At 47.9% G+C, this 19,098-nt stretch overlaps 1 protein-coding gene and 1 non-coding gene across 3 annotated transcripts in view; both read right to left on the bottom strand.

Moving 5' to 3' along the window:
- SNF8 (SNF8 subunit of ESCRT-II) overlaps window positions 1-14,494 on the bottom strand; it is a 17,695-nt gene extending 3,201 nt beyond the window's left edge. The window contains exons 1-7 of one of the 2 annotated variants that reach the window (XM_030922653.1): window positions 14,339-14,494; window positions 13,589-13,639; window positions 9,861-9,999; window positions 6,708-6,812; window positions 5,545-5,617; window positions 2,295-2,436; window positions 727-798 (exon numbers count right to left, since the gene is read on the bottom strand). In XM_030922653.1, coding sequence (XP_030778513.1) covers window positions 727-798; window positions 2,295-2,436; window positions 5,545-5,617; window positions 6,708-6,812; window positions 9,861-9,999; window positions 13,589-13,639; window positions 14,339-14,392 — 636 coding nt within the window. In that variant the 5' untranslated portion in view covers window positions 14,393-14,494. Of the gene's footprint in view, window positions 1-726; window positions 802-2,294; window positions 2,437-5,544; window positions 5,618-6,707; window positions 6,813-9,860; window positions 10,000-13,588; window positions 13,640-14,338 lie in introns of both variants that reach the window. The other variant, XM_010359778.1, reaches the window with a different exon arrangement.
- A 1,944-nt stretch (window positions 14,495-16,438) lies between these two features.
- LOC115895007 lies at window positions 16,439-16,598 on the bottom strand. Its single transcript, XR_004055217.1, has one exon. It is a non-coding gene; the product is annotated as a U1 spliceosomal RNA (small nuclear RNA).
- Between the last annotated feature and the right edge of the window lie 2,500 nt (window positions 16,599-19,098).

Below are 19,098 nucleotides of genomic sequence, written 5' to 3' on the forward strand. Positions count from 1 at the left end.
CTGCCTCCATTTTCCCAGAAACAACACAGAGATCACTGTTTAGCTACCTTTGAGTTAACTTATACCAGGTAACAAACATAATTGACCATACTTACGCAAGAATAGACTCAGTTCCTAGAGCTGGAAATATGCTCAAAATGGATTGGTTCTGTACAGTATCATTAGGTAGATAAATACGTTATCCCCATTTTACAGATGAAATGGAAGGTTTAGACAGTTGAATTGCTTGGATAAGGAAAAAAGGTACTGAAGCCAGAGTTCTTACATTCTTACATTGCTCCCTCTTCTCATTCATTCATCAGTACCATGAAATGTGTATGTATAAAGCTAGAGTATACACTATGCAATATAATGCTTAGTGGATAATTACAGATATGTAATTAACATAGTTAATAATTCCCATCACTGTGCTAACAGTGTTAATTTCAGTAGAAACTACATTAATCTCCTGACCAGTCCAGGCTCAGCATGTTCAGGAGAGAGAGTGTCAGTTCCCCAAGTAGCAGGGGCAGCCTGGTATTGTGTGCACACCAGAGTTAGGAACCTGCCTTCCTGAGTTCTACCTTCTTGGTAGCATGAAGAGAAGTGCTGGGCTTCCTTCTAGCATGGCAGCGATAGCCTTCAAGGCAAAAGGCCAGCAAAGCAATCCTGAAGCTCCTGCCTTTGTGAAACCCACATCCTCCCAACTGGGGCCTGTCTTTTCTGGACTGTTCGAAAGTTGCATACCAGCACTTGCCGCGCTCGCTCGGTCTCCCATTTAAGACTGGCTTTGATCTCACTGACAGTCACGTAGCCATTCTTCTGAAGGAAGGAGGAATGGGGATTTAATCAGTTAAAGAGTGCACCTTCCCTTAGAACCCAGGACCTGCCCAGGAACAACAGACTTATCCAGACAGGAGGAAAAGCTGTCAATCATGAGAGAACACAGAAAATGTTTAAAGGTTCCAGCGGGGAGAGAGACAAGTGACTTTCAGCATGACAGAGGTAGGTTGGTGGGTTCAATCTTAAAAGTGGAGTCCAGGCCGGGCACGGTAGCTCATGCCTGTGATCCTAGCACTTCTGGGAGGCTGAGGTGGGGGGATCACCTGAAGTCAGGAGTTCGAGACCAGCTTTGCCAACATGGTGAAACCCCATCTCTACTAAAAATACAAAACTTAGCCGGCATGGTGGCACATGCCTGTCATCCCAGCTACTCGGGAGGCTGAAGCAGGAGAATAGTTGGAACCTGAGAGGTGGAGGCTGCAGTGAGCCAGAGATTGCGCCACTGCATGCCAGTCTGGGCGACAGAGTGAGACTCCACCCCAAAAAAAAAGAGTGAGTCCCTTGTACTAACATGTTAAGTTAGACTTCTGCAAAGCACTCTAGAGCATGACAAGGGAAGATTCTGAACAATTAACTGATAGGAAGAAGAATCATAAACTGCTAATAATCTCCATTATTTAAATATTCAGCCCTTGCCCTGCCTCATTCTATACTCATCCTCCAATACAGAAAAGCCCCTCCCTTATTTAGTTCTGTTTTACATTATAAAGAAAACTGGGCCAGGCGAGGTGGCTCACGCCTATAATCCCAGAACTTTGGGAGGCCGAGGTGGGCACATCACCTGAGGTCGGGAGTTCGAGACCAGCCTGGCCAACATGGAGAAACCTCATCTCTACTAAAAATACAAAATTAGCTGGGCGTGGTGGCACACGCCTGTAATCCCAGCTACTTGGGAGGCTGAGGCAGGAGAATCACTTGAGCCCAGGAGGCCGAGATCATAGTGAGCCAAAATTGCACGATTGCACTTCGACCTGGGCAACGAGTGAAACTCCATCTCAAAAATAATAAAACTGAACATATCTACCCTAAATACTTGATGGGGATTTGGGGGAAGATGGCATATGCTTAAGGCATGATGAGGGACAGAGGCATGGCAAACAAGACTTCTTAAAATCTGTTTTTGAAGAATCCATAAAGTAGTTTCAAAAGACATAGAAGAGTCTGGCTACCCAAAGAAATCTAGTTAGTTGTCTGCATGTCTGTCTACCTAACTAGACTGTAAGCTCCTTGAGAGCAGGAATTTTATCATTCCTATCTTTATATGCCCCACAGCCTGGCCCAGTGCTTTGCACTGTAGCTGCTCAATAAATGTCTGCTGAACAAGAACAGGCCTGAGTAGTTCATCCATTGGGTAGTCTCAGCAAAAGACCTGCATAATGGGGAGCAGGAGCTCAGAACTGCTGACAGCCTTGCATCGCAGACTGTCCCTTGCACACACACACACACACACACACTTGAAGGTGCACCAGTACCTCTGCCAGCTGTAGCACCACGGTGTGATCCATATTGAGCTCAGCTGGAACAGACTGAATGAGGTAAGTGCCGCCCACAGGGATGATGCCGAAGCCAGTGCCAAGTGCCTTTAGTTTCTTGATGGCTCTGATCAGGTCGTCTCTGAGGTGAGGAAGAGTTGCTTAACAACCCTTGGCAGATCAGACCTAACAACACAGTTTCAGCTCTGCCCTGGGCAGGACACTGACAGAAAATTTAAAAGACTGCACAACTCCCAGGCGCAGTGGCTCATACCCATAATCCCAACACTTTTGGGATGCCCACATGAGAGGACTGCTTGAGCCCAGGGGTTAGAGACCAGCCTGGGCAACACAGCAAGACCTTGTCTTTACTAAAAAATAAAAAAATAAAAAATTAGCAGGGCATGGTGGCAATCGCCTATAGTCCTTGGGAGGCTGAGGTGGGAGGATCACTTGAGCCCAGGAGTTCAAGGCTGCAGTGAGCTGTGATCGTGCACCACTGTACTCCAACCTGGGTGACAGAGCAAGACCCTGCCTCTAAAATAATAAAAGGCTGCACAACACTCAACTATGTCAGTAAAAAGACAGGGTCAAGGAGCAATAAGTGATGCTTTGACAATCATAGGAGTCAGCCTCTCTGCTCAGCAAACCACTCATTCCAACACCCAGACAGAGGTCAAAGATACACCTGCAGATGCCCATCAGGAAATGTGAATGAGCTGAAGAGGCAATAGGGGGTAGTGTCACCTGTGGCAAACTAGAGAATGCTTATCTATTTTAAAGGGGGCAACCCAGCTGATTATTGCCAAGTGGAAATTCAAGCCCAATACTGCCAAGTTTTCTGATTCTAACTGAAATCAGAGAAGAAGAAAACCTACAAAACAGTGTGTAGATCACATATCCAGCCCACACACAGAGTTTAAAACCTCTGCCAAAGCTCAAAAATATATCACCCAAACAGCCAGGGAAAGGGCACTTTTAGGTAGATTGGAATGCATTCTCCAACCCTCAAGAATAGCAAACTGAAATGCTTCAAATGCTCACCCTCTCTTCATGAGAATTTGCAATGAGTATGGCTAGTAATCTTTTGTTATCATTTTCCTTTTTTTTTAAAAAAAAAAAAAGAGGCCGGGCGCGGTGGCTCAAGCCTGTAATCCCAGCACTTTGGGAGGCCGAGGCGGGCGGATCACGAGGTCAGGAGATCGAGACTATCCTGGCTAACACGGTGAAACCCCGTCTCTACTAAAAAAATACAAAAAACTAGCCGGGCGAGGTGGCGGGCGCCTGTAGTCCCAGCTACTGCGGAGGCTGAGGCAGGAGAATGGCGTAAACCCGGGAGGCGGAGTTTGCAGTGAGCTGAGATCTGGCCACTGCACTCCAGCCTGGGTGACAGAGTGAGACTCCTTCTCAAAAAAAAAAAAAAAAAAAAAAAAAAAAAAAAAGATGAGGTCTTGGCCGGGTGCAGTGGCTTACACCTGTAATTCCTGCACTTTGGGAGGCTGAGAGTTTGAGACCAGCCTAGCCAACATGGTAAAACCCCATCTCCACTAAAAATACAAGAACTAGCAGGGCGTGGTGGCAGGTGCCTGTAATCCCAGCTACTCGGGAGGCTGAGGCAGGAGAATCACTTGAACCGGGGAGGCAGAGGTTGCAGTGAGCTGAGATTGCGCCACTGCACTCCAGCCTGGGCAACAGAGCGAGACTCCATTTCAAAAAAAAAAGAAAAGTAGAGATGACATCTTGCTGTGTCCCAGGCTGGAGTGCAGTGGTGCAATCATAGCTCACTGCAGCCTAGAACTATGGGTGCATGCCTCAACACCCAACTATTTTTTGTAGAGACAAGATCTCACTACACTGCCCAGGCTGGTCTCAAACTCCTGTCCTCAAGCAATCCTCCCACCTCAGCCTCCCAAAGGGCTAGGATTACAGGTGTAAGCTACTGCACCCAGCCTCGTTACTTTTCTTTGAATATTCTAGGTCTTCAAGATCTCATAGTAGGCTGACTCCTTGGAAGTTACATCAAAAACAGCCTTTTATCTTTTCTCAAACTGGACTCACACATAGAAGCTGGTGAACTAGATCAATTTATATTCCATCATCTCACTACCACCTCCTTCCCCAGCCTTTCTAGGCACCTACTCTAGTCTCCTTGGCCTCAAATAATCTCAAGACTATACACAGCCCTTGGATACAATCTAACACCTGCAATCCCAGCACTTTGGGAAGCTGAGGCGGGCAGATCACTTGAGGCCAGGAGTTCAAAACCAGCCTGGCCAACATGGTGAAACCCCATCTCTACTAAAAATACAAAAATTAGCCGGGCATGGTGGTGCACACCTTGTAATCCCAGTTACTGGGGAGGCTGTGGCACAAGAATTGCTTGAATCCAGAAGGCAGAGGTTGCAGTGAGCTAAGATCAGGCCACTGCACTCCAGTCTGGGTGACAGCAAGACTCTTTCTCAAAGAAAAACAAAAACTATAGCCCCAAGTTTGTCAAAAAATAATACATGAAAAAATGCTTGGAAGGAACTACATTAAAATATATAGCAGTTGTAATCTCTTAGTTGAGAGATAATGGTTTTTGTTTCCCTTTTTATATCTCTCTATTTTCTGTTTTCTAAAAATAGCCAGGCGTACTGGCCCATGCCTATAATCCCAACTACTTGGGAGGCTGAGGTGGGAGGATTCCTTGAGGCTGCAGGCAAGCAACGATCTTGGTAGCAGTAAGCTACGATCGTGCCACTGTACTCCAGCCTGGGCAACAGTCAGACCTTGTCTCTTATTTTTTGTTTGTTTCATTTTTTTTTTTTTCTGTACAATATGGAGATCATACAGATTTCTAAGCTAGCCTAGACATGAGGAATAGGGAGAAAAGAGTTTTATCTGAATTTTTTTATTTTTTTTTCTTTTGAGATGGAGTCTCGCTCTGTTGCCCAGACTGGAGTGCAGTGGCGCGGTCTCGGCTCACTGCAAGCTCCGCCTCCTGGGTTCACGCCATTCTCCTGCCTCAGCCTCCCGAGTAGCTGGGACTACAGGCACCCGCCAGCACGCCTGGCTAATTTTTTGTATTTTTAGTAGAGATGGGGTTTCACTGTGTTAGCCAGGATGGTCTCGATCTCCTGACCTCATGATCCACCTACCTCAGCCTCCCAAAGTGCTGGGATTACAGGTGTGAGCCACCACGCCCAGCCCCCATCTGAATTTTAAAGACCTCTTTCTGTACTCCAAGGGATTGAAAGACAAGACCTACTGACTGACATCCTGGGCGAACTTGCCCCTTCCCTTCAACACCTGTTGATGTAGTTCCTCCAAAGTTATCAGACCTATTGGAGACAGGGAACAGAAATCAGAAAAAGAGATTACCCGCTTTAAAATAAGTCCACAGCCATTACATTCCAGTGGCCTATGAATAGCAAGTAACATTCTAGTTCCTAATTTTTTTTAACTCTCTCCTTGGCCGGGCGCAGTGGCTCGCGCCTGTAATCCCAGCACTTTGGGAGGCCGAGGTGGGCGCATCACCTGAGGTTGGGAGTTTGAGACCAACCTGACCAACATGGAGAAACCCCATCTCTACTAAAAATACAAAATTAGCCAGGCGTGGTAGCGCATGCCTGTAATCCCAGCTACTACGGAGGCTGAGGCAGGAGAATCACGTGAACCTGGGAGGCAGAGGTTGCCGTAAGCCAAGATCGCACCAGTGCACTCCAGCCTGGGCAACAAAAGGGAAACTCCCGTCTCAAAAAAAAAAAAAAAACTCTCTTCTTATGAAATAACTGGCCATAATATGAGAAATGGATTCTGAGACCTTGCTTGGCCTGTCAACAGAGTGAGAGCCATGAAAATCTAAAAACAAAAGCAATGTCATCTTTGAAAAACTATAAATGTCCTCTTGACATCAAGGCCGTGTCTATTTATAGTCGATGATGATTTGTAAATGGTTTTAAGTTTTCTTTCTGCAACTTCAATCCACACCATTTAATGTGCTTACTAAGAAGGACAGCATCACCAAATGACAAATTTTAAGGTCAAATTTGAGGGAACACAGAGACTCAGTTGGCATTCCCATACGTCAGAGAGACAGTGCAGGACTATAGTTACTAATGAGAAAATCACTCCAGACACATCAGACATCAGGGGAAAAGACCTATTTCCTACCTCCCTACTATTTTCTGTACTGAGTAGGAACTAGACCTTCCTGGCCAAAGATCTTTGGAGAACAGAGACAATCGTTCAGGTAATTCTATTTACCCTTGGCCATGGAGACTTGCCATGGATTCAACTGCATGAAACAGCTAAGATGTCTCTCAAGTCCTTAGAGGCCTGTAGACTGCAGGACGGAAATGATAATCTTTTACGGTTTTCTCCCTCTCAGAGAAGTCCAGAGTCCAGTTCACAGGACCTAGCCACCCTCACCTCCATTCCGATGCTTCAGCGCCAGGCACACTTCAATAATTTGGACACCTAGTTCGTAATAGAAGTCCCCCACGCCCAGCATCTCAGACCAAAATCCTTTTCCAGCTACAAGACAGAAAAACAAAGTCTTGGTTATTGATTAATTTACATCCCTTCTTTTCTTTCAAAGCTGCATTAAACCGTCTATCATATGGGAAGTTTTCCCTGCATGGCATGAAGTTCTTCTGCTCCATTTGCTACTCAGGAAACAATCAGACTTATTACGGTAACTCCTGCTGAAGAACAGGGTCAGACAGTTCCAGAGGGTAGGCAATCTAAAAGTCATTTCTGGCTGGGCGCAGTGGCTCATGCCTGTAATTCTAGTACTTTGGGACACCGAGGTGGGCGGATCGCTTGAGACCAAGAGTTCGAGACCAGCCTGGCCAACACAGCAAAACCCCATCTCTACTAAAAATAAAAAAAAATTAGCCAGGAGTGGTGGCGTGCGCCTGTAATCCCTGCTACTTGGGAGGCTGAAGCAGGAGAATTGCTGGAACCCAGGAGGCAGAGGTTGCAGTGAGCCAAGATTGCACCAACATACTCCAGCCTGGGCAACAAGAGCGCAACTGTCTCAAAAAAAAAAAAAAAATTAAAATTAAAATTAAAAAAAATAAAACAAAAGTCATTTCTATGGCTAATTCTGGCTCAGGATACTGAAAAAACGAGTTTCTATTCACACAACATACAGTGAAATATAATGGAAAATATCGTCTAGACAAGACTAAGAGAAAGAATATGCAGACTCAGCATTCAAAATCCACTGAATGTTCTGCGAGTTACCAGGAGTGTAGAAATAAAAAATAAAATGCGGGCTGGGCGCAGTGGCTCACGCCTGTAATCCCAGCACTCTGGGAGGCAAAGGCAGGCGGATCACCTGAGGTCAGGAGTTTGAGACCAGCCTAACCAACATGGAGAAACCCTGTCTCTACTAAAAATACAAAATTAGCCAGGCGTGGTGGCAGGCACCTGTAATCCCAGCTACTCGGGAGGCTGAGGCAGGAGAATCGCTTGAACCTGGGTGGTTGCAGTGACCCAAGATCATGCCATTGCACTCTAGTCTGGGCATCAAGAGCAAAACTCCATCTCAAAAAAAAAAAAAGAAAAGAAAAGAAAAATGCAAGTTGTAGAGCAGTAGGAATTATAATCCCATGTATGTTTAAAAAGTCAGGGCCAGGCTAGGAGCGGTGGCTCACGCCTGTAATCCCAGCACTTTGGGAGGCTGAGACAGGTAGATCACGAGGTCAGGAGATCAAGACCATCCTGGCTAACACGTTGAAACCCTGTCTCTACTAAACATACAAAAAATTAGCCAGGCATGGTGGCACACACCTGTGGTCCCAGCTACTCAGGAGGCTGAGGTGGGAGAAATCACTTGAACCCAGGAGAAGGTTGCAGTGAGCCAAGACTGCAGCACAACTGTACTCCAGCATGGGCAACAGAGCGAGACTCTTGTCTCAAAAAAAAAAAAAAATAGTGGGGCCAGACACGGTGGCTCACGCCTCTAGTCCCAGCGCCACTCGGGAGGTTGAGGCAGGAAAGTAACTTGAACCCTGGAGTTGAAGGCTGCAGTGGGCTGATGGCACCAATGCACTCCAGACTAGGTGACAGAAACCTCAACACTAAAAAATAATAAATTAGTAATTTTTTTTTTTTTTTTGAGATGGAGTCTCGCTGTTGCCCAGGCTGGAGTGAAGGTGCGCAATCTTGGCTCACTGCAACCTCCGCCTCCTGGGTTCAAGCAATTCTCCTGCCTCAGCCTCCCAAGTACCTGGGACTACAGATGCCTGCCACCACGCCCAGCTAATTTTTTGTATTTTAGTAGAGACGGGTTTTCACCATGGTAGCCAGGATGGTCTTGATCTCCTGACCTCATGATCTGCCTGCCTCAGCCTCCCAAAGTGCCAGGATTACAGGCGTAAGCCACCATGCCCGGCCAATAATTTTTTTTAAAGTTTATAAGTATGAGGAAGGGCTCAGTGCAGAGGCTCATGCCTGTAATCCCAGCACTTTGGGAGGCCAAGAAAGGCTGATCACTTGATCCCAAGAGTTCAAAACCAAACTGGACAACATGGTGAAACCTCCTTTCTACAAAAAATACAAAAATTAGCCATGTTTGGTGGTACAGGCCTGTAATCCCAGCTACTTGGGAGGTTGAAGCACAAGAATTACTTGAACCTGGAAGGCAGAGGTTGCAGTGAGCCAAGATGGCACCACTGCACTCCAGTATGGGTGACAGAGCAAGACTCTGTCTCAAAAAAAACACAACTTTTTTTTTTTAAACAAGGTCTTGCTGCAGCCTCAACTTCCCAGGCTCAAGCAATCCTCCTACCTCAGCCTCCCAAGTAGCTGGACCATAGACACATGCCACCACACAGGGCAAATTTTTATAGTTTTTGTAGAGATGGGGTCTCGCCATGTTGCCCAGGCTGATCTTGAACTCCTGGATTCAAGTGATCTGCCTGCCTTGGCCTCACAAAGTGCTGGGATTACAGGCATGAGCCACTGCACCTGGCCAAAATAAAGTATTTTTTAATAAAGAGGGAAAATGCCATAAAAAATTCTACTGTAGCCGGGCGTGGTGGCTCACGCCTGTAATCCCAGCACTTTGGGAGGCCGAGGCGGGCGGATCACGAGGTCAGGGGAACAAGACCATCCTGGCGAACACAGTGAAACCCCGTCTCTACTAAAAATACAAAAAAATTAGCCGGGCGTGGTGGCGGGCGCCTGTAGTCCCAGCTTCTAGGGAAGCTGAGGCAGGAGAATGGCGTGAACCCGGGAGGCGGCACAGCTTGCAGTGAGCCGAGATCGCACCACTGCACTCCAGCCTGGGTGACAGAGCGAGACTCCGTCTCAAAAAAAAAAAAAAAAAAAAAATTCTACTGTAGATCATTCAAGTAATGATCATGGACACTGGCTACTCAGCCTATAGTTGGTCTATCTTCCATAGCAGACAGTAACTAGGCATCCTGCTAGGTACACCCTAAAGACGACACCCTCTGGGTCTTCTTGTAGGCCTTTCTAGGGGATGCCCCAACAGTGGTAACAACAACTATGTGAGCTTCTGTCCCTAAGGTTCTCTATAAGAACACTGGACCCCTACAGACAACTTCTTACAGGCCAGCGGATCCACGCCAATGGTTGCACACATGTCCTGGAACTGCACACGGAACTCAGGATTCTTCCGGATCTCCTGCTTGTGCTTGCTGGCAAATTCCTCCAGGTTGGTCTTGAACATGTCCAACTGCTTTGACATCTGTTGGATGGACAGGGAGTGGTGAAGGGTAGCCCAGCCAGATGATAATCAGATGCCAAAAATAGATGCCCAGTCCTGCGGCATGGCAAAGGCTGAAATAACCAGTTTCTCTCAGCCTACCATTATGCTGTTTACCATCTATCTCTCTTTTTATCCCTGCCTCTCCTTCACAGTTCTATTGTCAGTAGAAATGGGATGCTGTACTGTTTTCTCACTTCCAAAATAGACAATTTTTTGTGCGTTCCTATTCTAAAATCAGGATGCATTTAATAATCAAGGTGCACATATATACAACCAAATACATGCACGAAAAAAGAACAAAGTGTTATATATAATGTGGTATTCCTTTTCTTTTACCCAGAAAAACTTATTAATTTGAAGATGTACCTAATAATTCATTGTATCTTAGAAATGAGGGAATGCAGTGTTCACCCATTAGAAAATCTTTACCCCCCGATGGAAAGGGTGGACGGGAAAAAAAATGAAGTGTCGCATGAATCTGTTTAACCTTTGAGTCTGGCCAGGAATGGTGGCTCACACCTGTAATCCCACATGGATCACTTAAGCCCAGGAGTTCGAGATTAGCTGGGGCAACATAGCAAGACACTGTCTCAATCAGTCAACATATGTATATATTTTTTCTAATTTTTTCTTGAGAGAGAGTCTTGCTTTGTCGCCCAGGCTGGAGTGCACTGGCACAATCTCAGCTCACTGTAACCTTAGCCTCCCAGTTCAAGCGATTCTCTTGCCTCTCCTGAGTAGTTGGGATAACAGGCACACACCACCACACCTGGCTGATTTTTGTTTTTTTTGTTTTTTTTGTTTTTTTTTTTTGAGGCGGAGTCTTGCTCTGTCGCCCAGGCTGGAGTGCAGTGGCCGGATCTCAGCTCACTGCAAGCTCCGCCTCCCGGGTTCCCACCATTCTCCTGCCTCAGCCTCCCAAGTAGCTGGGACTACAGGCGCCCGCCTCGTCACCCGGCTAGTTTTTTGTATTTTTAGTAGAGACGGGGTTTCACTGTGTTCGCCAGGATGGTCTCGATCTCCTGACCTTGTGATCCGCCCATCTCGGCCTCCCAAAGTGCTGGGATTACAGGCTTGAGCCACCGCGCCCGGCTGTATTTTTAGTGAAGACAGGATTTCATTATGTGGGCCAGGCTGGTCTCGAATTCCTGACCTCAAGCAATCCATCTGCCTCAGCCTCCCAAACTGCTGGGATTACAGATGTGAGCCACCGCGCAGGGCCAATCAATCAACCAACCAACCAATATAAATTTAAAAAAAAAACTTTTGAGTCATGAACCTCCCTGGGGATCAATTCCAGATAAAGAACTGCTCTGGGACTTTAATTTGCCAAATTGCATTTCATGTTAAATACAAAAGACTTGGGGATTTTCTGACTTTGTATTACCCCTTCTCTTTTCCTACCATCTTCTATCCCACCAAGAATAAGCACTCCTAGCCCAATATTTCTCACACAAAACTGTCAGAAACCTCTACATTCTTTTAATCACAATTTTCAGTTGATTCCTGCAGCCATCTCCCCTGTGAGTGGGAGCTTTTGAAGAGCACAGCCTGGGCCTACTATTTTTCTTCAGCTCACAGCCCCGTTTTCCTGCTTAACAGCTTCCTCCTCTTCTTCCCCAATCACAATCACTGGGTAAACTTGGAGCATTTAAAGAGCAGGGAAGGGCTGGAAAAGAAAACTGCACAGGAGCTGCACCCCCATCACTCACACACTGTCCTGGTGTGTGCCTAGATGTCATGATGGTGGTGGTGCCACAGGTTAGGCAATATTTTCATTTTATTCTGAGGTATTTAAAATGAAAAGCCCCAGAGGACGTAAATCAATAACAGCTCTACCACTTACTACCCATACAACCTTGGATATATGACTTAACACTCCAGTGTCCCAATTTCTTTTTCTTTTCTTTTTTTTTTTTTGAGACAGAGTTTTGCTCATCGCCCAGGCTGGAGAGCAGTGGCACAATCTCGGCTCACTGCAACCTCCGCCTCCCGGGTTCAAGACATTCTCCTGCCTCAGCCTCCTGAGTAGCTGGGATTACAGGCATGCGCCACTATGCCCGGCTAATTTTGTATTTTTAGTAGGGGTGGGGTTTCTCCATGTTGGTCAGGCTGGTCTTGAACTCCTGACCTCAGGTGATCCGCCCACCTCGGCCTCCCAAAGTGCTGAGACTACAGGCGTGAGCCACCACGCCCGGCTTTTTTTTTTTTTTTTTTTTTCTGAGACGGAGTCTTGCTCTGTCCCCCAAGGTGGAACGCAGTGGCAAGATACTGGCTCACTACAACCTCTGCCTCCTGGGTTCATGCAATTTTCCTACCGTCAGCCTCCCCAGTAGCTGGGACTACAGGAGCCCACCACCACACCCGGCTAATTTTTGTATTTTTAGTAGAGACGGGATTTCACCATGTTGGCCAGGCTGGTCTCGAACTCCTGACCTCCGGTGATCAGCCTTCCTCAGCTTCCCAAAGTGCTGGGATTACAGGCGTACGCCACAGCGCCCAGCTCTCAATTTTAAACTCAGAATACAGCCAGGCACGGTGGTTCACGACTGTAGTCCCAGCACTTTGGGAGGCTGAGGCGGGCGGATCACCTGAGGCCAGGAGTTCAAGACCAGCCCAGCCAACATGGCAAAACCCTGACTCAAAAAATACAAAAATTAGGGCCGAGCACGGTGGCTCACACCTGTAATTCCAGCACTTTGGGAAGCCAAGGTGGGTCGATCACAAGGTCAAGAATTTGAGACCAGCCTGACCAATGTGGAGAAACCTTGTCTCTACTAAAAATACAAAAATTGGCTGGGCGTGGTGGCTCACGCTTGTAATCCCAGCACTTTGACAGGCCGAGGCAGGTGGATCATGAGGTCAGGAGTTCGAGACCAGCCTGGACAAGATGGTGAAACCCCGTCTCTACTAAAAATACAAAAATTAGCCGGGTGCAGTGGCGGGTGCCTGTAATTCCAGCTACTCAGGAAGCTGAGGCAGGAGAATCGCTTGAACCTGGGAGGCGGAGGTTGCAGTGAGCGGAGATTGCGCCACTGCGCTCTAACCTGGGAGACAGAGCAACACTTCGTCTCAAAAAAAAAAAAAAAAAAAAAATTAGCTGGGCATGGTGGCGCATGCCTGTAGTTGTAGCAGCTACTCGGGAGGCTGAGGTTGGAGAATCACTTGAACCCGGGAAACGGAGGCTGCAGTGAGCCGCGATCATGCCACTGTACTCCAGTCTGGGCAACAGAGCAAGACTCCGTAAAAAAAAAAAAAAAAAAAAACCCTCAGAATAATAGGGGTTCCCCCCTTATGGGACTGTAATGAGCTGTAATGAGGACTGAACAAGACAGTATATGTAAAGAAAATAGACAAATGCCTGGGACATTACAAGCATGTAATCACTCAAATATGTTGGCCATTATTGTTATTAGCAAGTCACCTAAAAGATCTCAGCGGCTCAGAAATCAAAATTTGCCAAACACCCTATTTCTAGTTCAATCTACACAATCAAATTCCTATCCAAGGTGTTTTGGCCAACCCTGTTAGGTCTCCCTCCCCGCCTGGGGTCCCCCAGCCGACTCACCTGGGCTAGTTGGTCCTCAGCCAAGACCGTCCCTCGCTCCTTATACTTGGCCTGTCAGACAAAGAGACCAGCATGAGTTAAGAGAGTGGACGCTGGGGGCCGGGCGCGGTGGCTCATGCCTGTAATACCAGCACTTTGGGAGGCCGAGGCGGGCGGATCACGAGGTCAGGAGACTGAGACCATTGTGGCTAACACGGTGAAACCGTCTCTACTAAAAATACAAAAAATTAGCCGAGCGTGGTAGTGGGCGCCTGTAGTTCCAGCTACTCGGGAGGCTGAGGCAGGAGGATGGCGTGAACCCGGGAGGCGGAGCTTGCAGTGAGCCGAGATCGCGCCACTGCACTCCAGTCTGGGCGACAGAGCAAGACTCCGTCTCAAAAAAAGAAAAAGAAAAACAAGAGAGTAGGCGCTGGGGTCCCCCACTTGTGCTGCCACAGCTTTGGGATGAAAAGAGGAGGGTTTCTCTTAAATGGTTTTCTTAGGGAGAAGGATAGGGTGAAGGAGTAGAATCGACGACTGTAGATTTCTGAGTAGAGTCCCATTTGTAGTTAAAACTTGGGTAAGTGGGAGAAAGGGCTGGGCATCTGGGAACGCTGCCAATCCACCGGAAGCTGGAGACATTCTGTATTCCGGGGCCAAGCAGCCATCAGATTCTGCTGGGAGGTGATTAACGGGTAGGACTCGGCTCCGGGAGATTTCAGTCTCGCACCGGTCAGGGGCAGGTTGTGGGTCGGCCTTCTTCCTGCTCACCTCTGCAAGTTTCTTCTTGGCGATGGCGCCAGCTCCCACCCCACGGCGGTGCATTCCCACCCTGGGCCCGCGGGCCGCCCAGCTGCAGCGACCCCAGGTCTCCGCGTCCCGGGCTCCACCGCCCGCTCCCCAAGGCGGAAGCCCGAGCCGTGCGTCATCTGCACGCGCCGGAAGCCACGAGGCGCATTTCCTGCCGCGGGGCTGAGTGTCTCCGGTTGCTACCGGTTAGGCGACCCCGCCTTTAGCTAGTGGCCAAGATTCTCAAAGCCTCGCGGCGAGGAAGGCACGAATATTCGCGCGCGGCCGAGGCCCTTGTTGGCTAGTGCTGGGACGTGGAGCCCCGGCCGCCAAGGCCCAAGCTTGTGCATTCCGCCCACGTAGGCGCCTGGGGCCCTGGTCTTCCTCGACTGCCCCTCCACTGCCTGGAGGTCTTCAAATGCCCTTGGACCACCTCTTATGTGCCAAACGCTGTGTTGGCCATCAAGGGTTCCATATTGAGCATAAAATAGCCCTCTGCCCTAACGGAGTTAACCTGTTGGAATCACATACAAAGGATTCTGACTACGAAGGGCCTTTAAGTTAAGTTGAACTCTGAAGTCAGATTGCCTGGCTGCGAAGCTCAGTTCCACTACATACGGTACAGGAACTTAAGGCAAATTATTTTAATGTCTTTATGGTTCACAATCCACAGTAGTGAAATAGAATAATACCTACTCATGGCCGGGCGCGGTGGCTCAAGCCTATAATCCCAGCATTTCGGGAGGCTGAGGCGGGTGGATCACCTGAGGTTAGGAGTTCGAGACCAGCCTGGCCAACAAGGCGAAACCCCATCTCTACTAAAAATACAAAAAAATAGGCCGGGCGCGGTGGCTCAAGCCTGTAATCCCAGCACTTTGGGAGGCCGAGGCGGGCGGATCACAAGGTCAGGAGATCGAGACCATCCTGGCTAACACGGTGAAACCCCGTCTCTACTAAAAAATACAAAAAACTAGCCGGGCGAGGTGGCGGGTGTCTGTAGTCCCAGCTACTCGGGAGGCTGAGGCAGGAGAATGGCGTGAACCCGCGAGGCGGAGCTTGCAGTGAGCTGAGATCTGGCCACTGCACTACAGCTTCGGCGACAGAGCGAGACTCCGTCTCAAAAAAAAAAAAAAAAAATTAGCAGGGCGTGGTGGTGCGCATCTGTAATCCCTGGTACTCGGGAGGGTGAAGCAGAAGAATCGCTTGAACCCAGGAGGCAGAGGTTGCGATGAACCAGGATTGTGCCATTGCACTCCAGCCTGGGCGACAAGAGCGTGACTCTGTCTCAAAAAAAAAAAGAAAAAAAAATGTAGTAAATCATATAGTGCAATGCCTGGCACACAAATAAATGTCAGTTATGATTGTTATTCATTGTTTGAGATAAAATCAGTCATCTGTGGCTGGGCGCGGTAGCTCACGCCTGTAATCCCAGCACTTTGGGAGGCCGAGGTGGGTAGATCACGAGGTCAGGAGTTCAAGACCAGCCTAGCCAAGATGTTGAAACCCCGTCTCTACTAAAAATACAAAAAATTAGCCAGGCATGATGGCGCATGCCTGTAATCCTAGCTACTCGGGAGGGTGAGGCAGGAGAATTGCTTGAACTCGGGAGATGGAGGTTCCGATGAGCTTCAAAATGTAGCTGCCATTTTGGACCTAGAGGAATAGTGGAACCATGAGTCCAATGAGCTTCAATCCCCAAGGATTTTACGGAGCAGACTGTCATACCAGCCCTACGCCACCAATCTCTGAGTGTTTATTTATTTATTTATTTTGAGACAGAGTCTTGCTCTGTCACCAGGCTGGAGTGCAGTGGCATGATCTTGGCTCACTGCAACCTCTGCCTCTTAGGTTCAAGCAATTCTGCCTCAGCCTCCCGAGTAGCTAGGACTACAGGCGCACGCCACCATACCTAGCTTTTTTTTTTTTTTTTTTTTTTTTTTAATAGTAGAGACACCATGTTGCCCAGGCTGGTCTGGAACTCCTGAGCTCAGGCAATCCGCCCACCTTGGCCTCCCAAAGTACTAGGATTACAGGCATGAGCTACTATGCCCAGGCTATTTTTTATTTTTATTTTTTATTTTACTAGAGCACGAACACAGTCCCCCACTACCACAAATTACGCAGCCGAGTTTCCCACATTCGGGGAAATCGCAGGAGTCGGCACATTCGGAGTGCAATGGATGAGCCTCGCCCTGAGAAAACCACCTTCAGGATAATGGTATCTCCCCTGCCAGGAAAGTATTGAGTGTTTATGAGAAAGAGAAATAATGTTCTGTCTTACTAAAGCCACTATTATTTTGTGTTTTCCTGTTATTTGAAGCCAAATCTTTTTCTTTTTTCTTTTTTCTTTTTTCTTTTTTTTTTTTTTTTTTGAGATGTTGTTTCACTCTTGTTGCCTAGGCTGGAGTGCAATGGCGTGATCTCAGCTCACTGCAATCTCCACCTCCTGGGTTCAAGCGATTCTCCTGCCTCAGCCTCCCCGGTAGCTGGGACTACAGGCGCATATCACCACACCTGGCTAATTTTTGTATTTTTAGTAGAGACAGGGTTTCGCCATGTTGGCCAGGCTGGTTTCAAATTCCTAACCTCAAGTGATCCACCCACCTTGGCCTCCCAAAGTGCTGAGATTCTATGTAGGAGCCACCACCCCCAGCCATCATAAGAGGTCTTAACTACATAACCTCCAAACACAAAACTTGGTCCCTTAGGTACTCACTGACACCATCTAGATATACCTGCTTCCTCCCTTACTCTTTGACTCGTTATACAATGCCCTAAGGTATGCACACTGATCTGCTCACTGACAATGAAGACCTTAGATTTAATAATTCATGCCTTCAAATGCATGCACACATGCCTAGTTCCTTTTTTTTTTTTTCTTTTTTTTGAGATGGAGTTTCACTGTTGTTGCCTGGGCTAGAGTGCAATAGCGCGATCTCAGCTTACTGCAACCTCTGCCTCCCAGGTTCAAGCGATTCTCCTACCTCAGCCTCCGGAGTAGCTGGGATTACAGGCATGCACCACCAAGCCTGACCAAGTTTTTGTATTTTTAGTAGAGACGGGGTTTCTCCGTGGTGATCAGGCTGGTCTTGAACTCCCGACCTCAGGTGATTGGCCCGCCTCGGCTTCCCAGAGTGCTGGGATTACAGGCTTGAGCCACTGTGCGCCTGACTTTTTTTTTTTTTTTTTTTGAGACCGAATTTCGTTCTTTTTGACCAGGCTAGAGTGCAGTGGTGTGATCTCAGCTCACTGCAACCTCTGCCTCCCAGATTCAAGCGATTCTCCTGCCTCAGCCTCCCAAAGTAGCTGGGATTACAGGTGCCCACAACCGTGGCCGACTAATTTTGGCTTTTTAGTAGAGACGAGGTTTCACCACGTTGGCCAGGCTGGTCTTGAACTCCTAACCTCAGGTGATCCGCCTGCCTCAGCTTCCCAAAGTGCAGGATTATAGGCGTGAGCCACCACGCCTGGTTTGCCACTGCACCCAGCTGTGCCTAGTCCCTTAGATGCACAAAGTGGACCTCAATAGCTACACTTGTGGCCACACTCCAGCAGACATGCTCATCCTACTATGCAGATACATTTGTACCCTTTTATAATTTTAGGGAAAATATGCTGACCAGTGATATCCTGGTAAGGGTTTAACAACTACCTTGCCACGTTGGGAGAGGGGAACCCTGATTTGTAGCATTTGCCTATGTCCATGGTGTAAATACTCTGATCATGGGCTTGATATGTTGCCAGGATGGTGTATGGTGGCTATTCACAGGTGCCATCACAGGGCACTACAGCTTTGAACAACTGGGCTTAAGTGATCCTCCTGCCTCAGTCTCTCAAGTAGATGGGACAAAGGCACTTGCCACTGTGCCTGCTTCCAGCACATCACTGAATGCTGACCATTACGGAATCCCTCATTTGCTTTAACTGACCCATTGGCTTCGTGGCAGGGTGGCTAAGAACATGGTCTTTTTTTGTTGGGGGATAGAGTTTCGCTCTTATTGCCCAGGCTGGAGTGCACTGGCGCAACCTTGGCTCACCACAACCTCCGCCTCCCGGGTTCAAGTGATTCTCCTGCCTCAGCCTCCTGAGTAACTTGGGACCACAAGCATGTGCCCCCACACCCGTCTAACTTTGCATTTTTACTAGGGATAGGGTCTCTCCATGTTGGTCAGGCTGGTCTTGAACTCCTGACCTCATGTGATCCACCTGCCTCGGCCTCCCAAAGTGCTAGGATTACAGGCGCGAGCCACCGCGCCCAGCCAGAACATGGTCTTAATTTTTTTTTTTTTTTTTTTTTTTTGAGACAGGGCCTCATTATGTCACACAGGCTGGAATGCAGTGGTGCCATCATAGCTCATTGTAACCTTGAACTCCTGGGCTTAAGGGATCCTGTGACCTCAGCCTTTCAGGCAGCTGGGACTACAGATGCATGCCACCATGCCTTGTTAATTTTTTTAAATTGTCATAGAGATAGGGTCTGGCCTTGTTTCCCAGGCTAGTCTTGATCTCCTGGGCTCAAGCGATTCTCTCACCTTGGCCTCCCTAAATACTGGGATTACAGGTGTGAGCCAGTGCACTCAGCCTCCAGTTGACCTCTAAGATTTCTTTCAGCTCTGACATTCTTGGTTTCTATTCCTTTAAATTCCTGGAGCTCCTGGAATCTATACACACAATTTAGAGCAAGTCTTTGTTTAGAGGGTTTATTTTAGTGATTCTCCATGATAGAACTGATTGTCTAGGGG

The sequence above is a fragment of the Rhinopithecus roxellana genome, chromosome 19, assembly GCF_007565055.1.
Source record: "Rhinopithecus roxellana isolate Shanxi Qingling chromosome 19, ASM756505v1, whole genome shotgun sequence".
Classification (NCBI taxonomy): Eukaryota; Metazoa; Chordata; class Mammalia; order Primates; family Cercopithecidae; genus Rhinopithecus; species Rhinopithecus roxellana.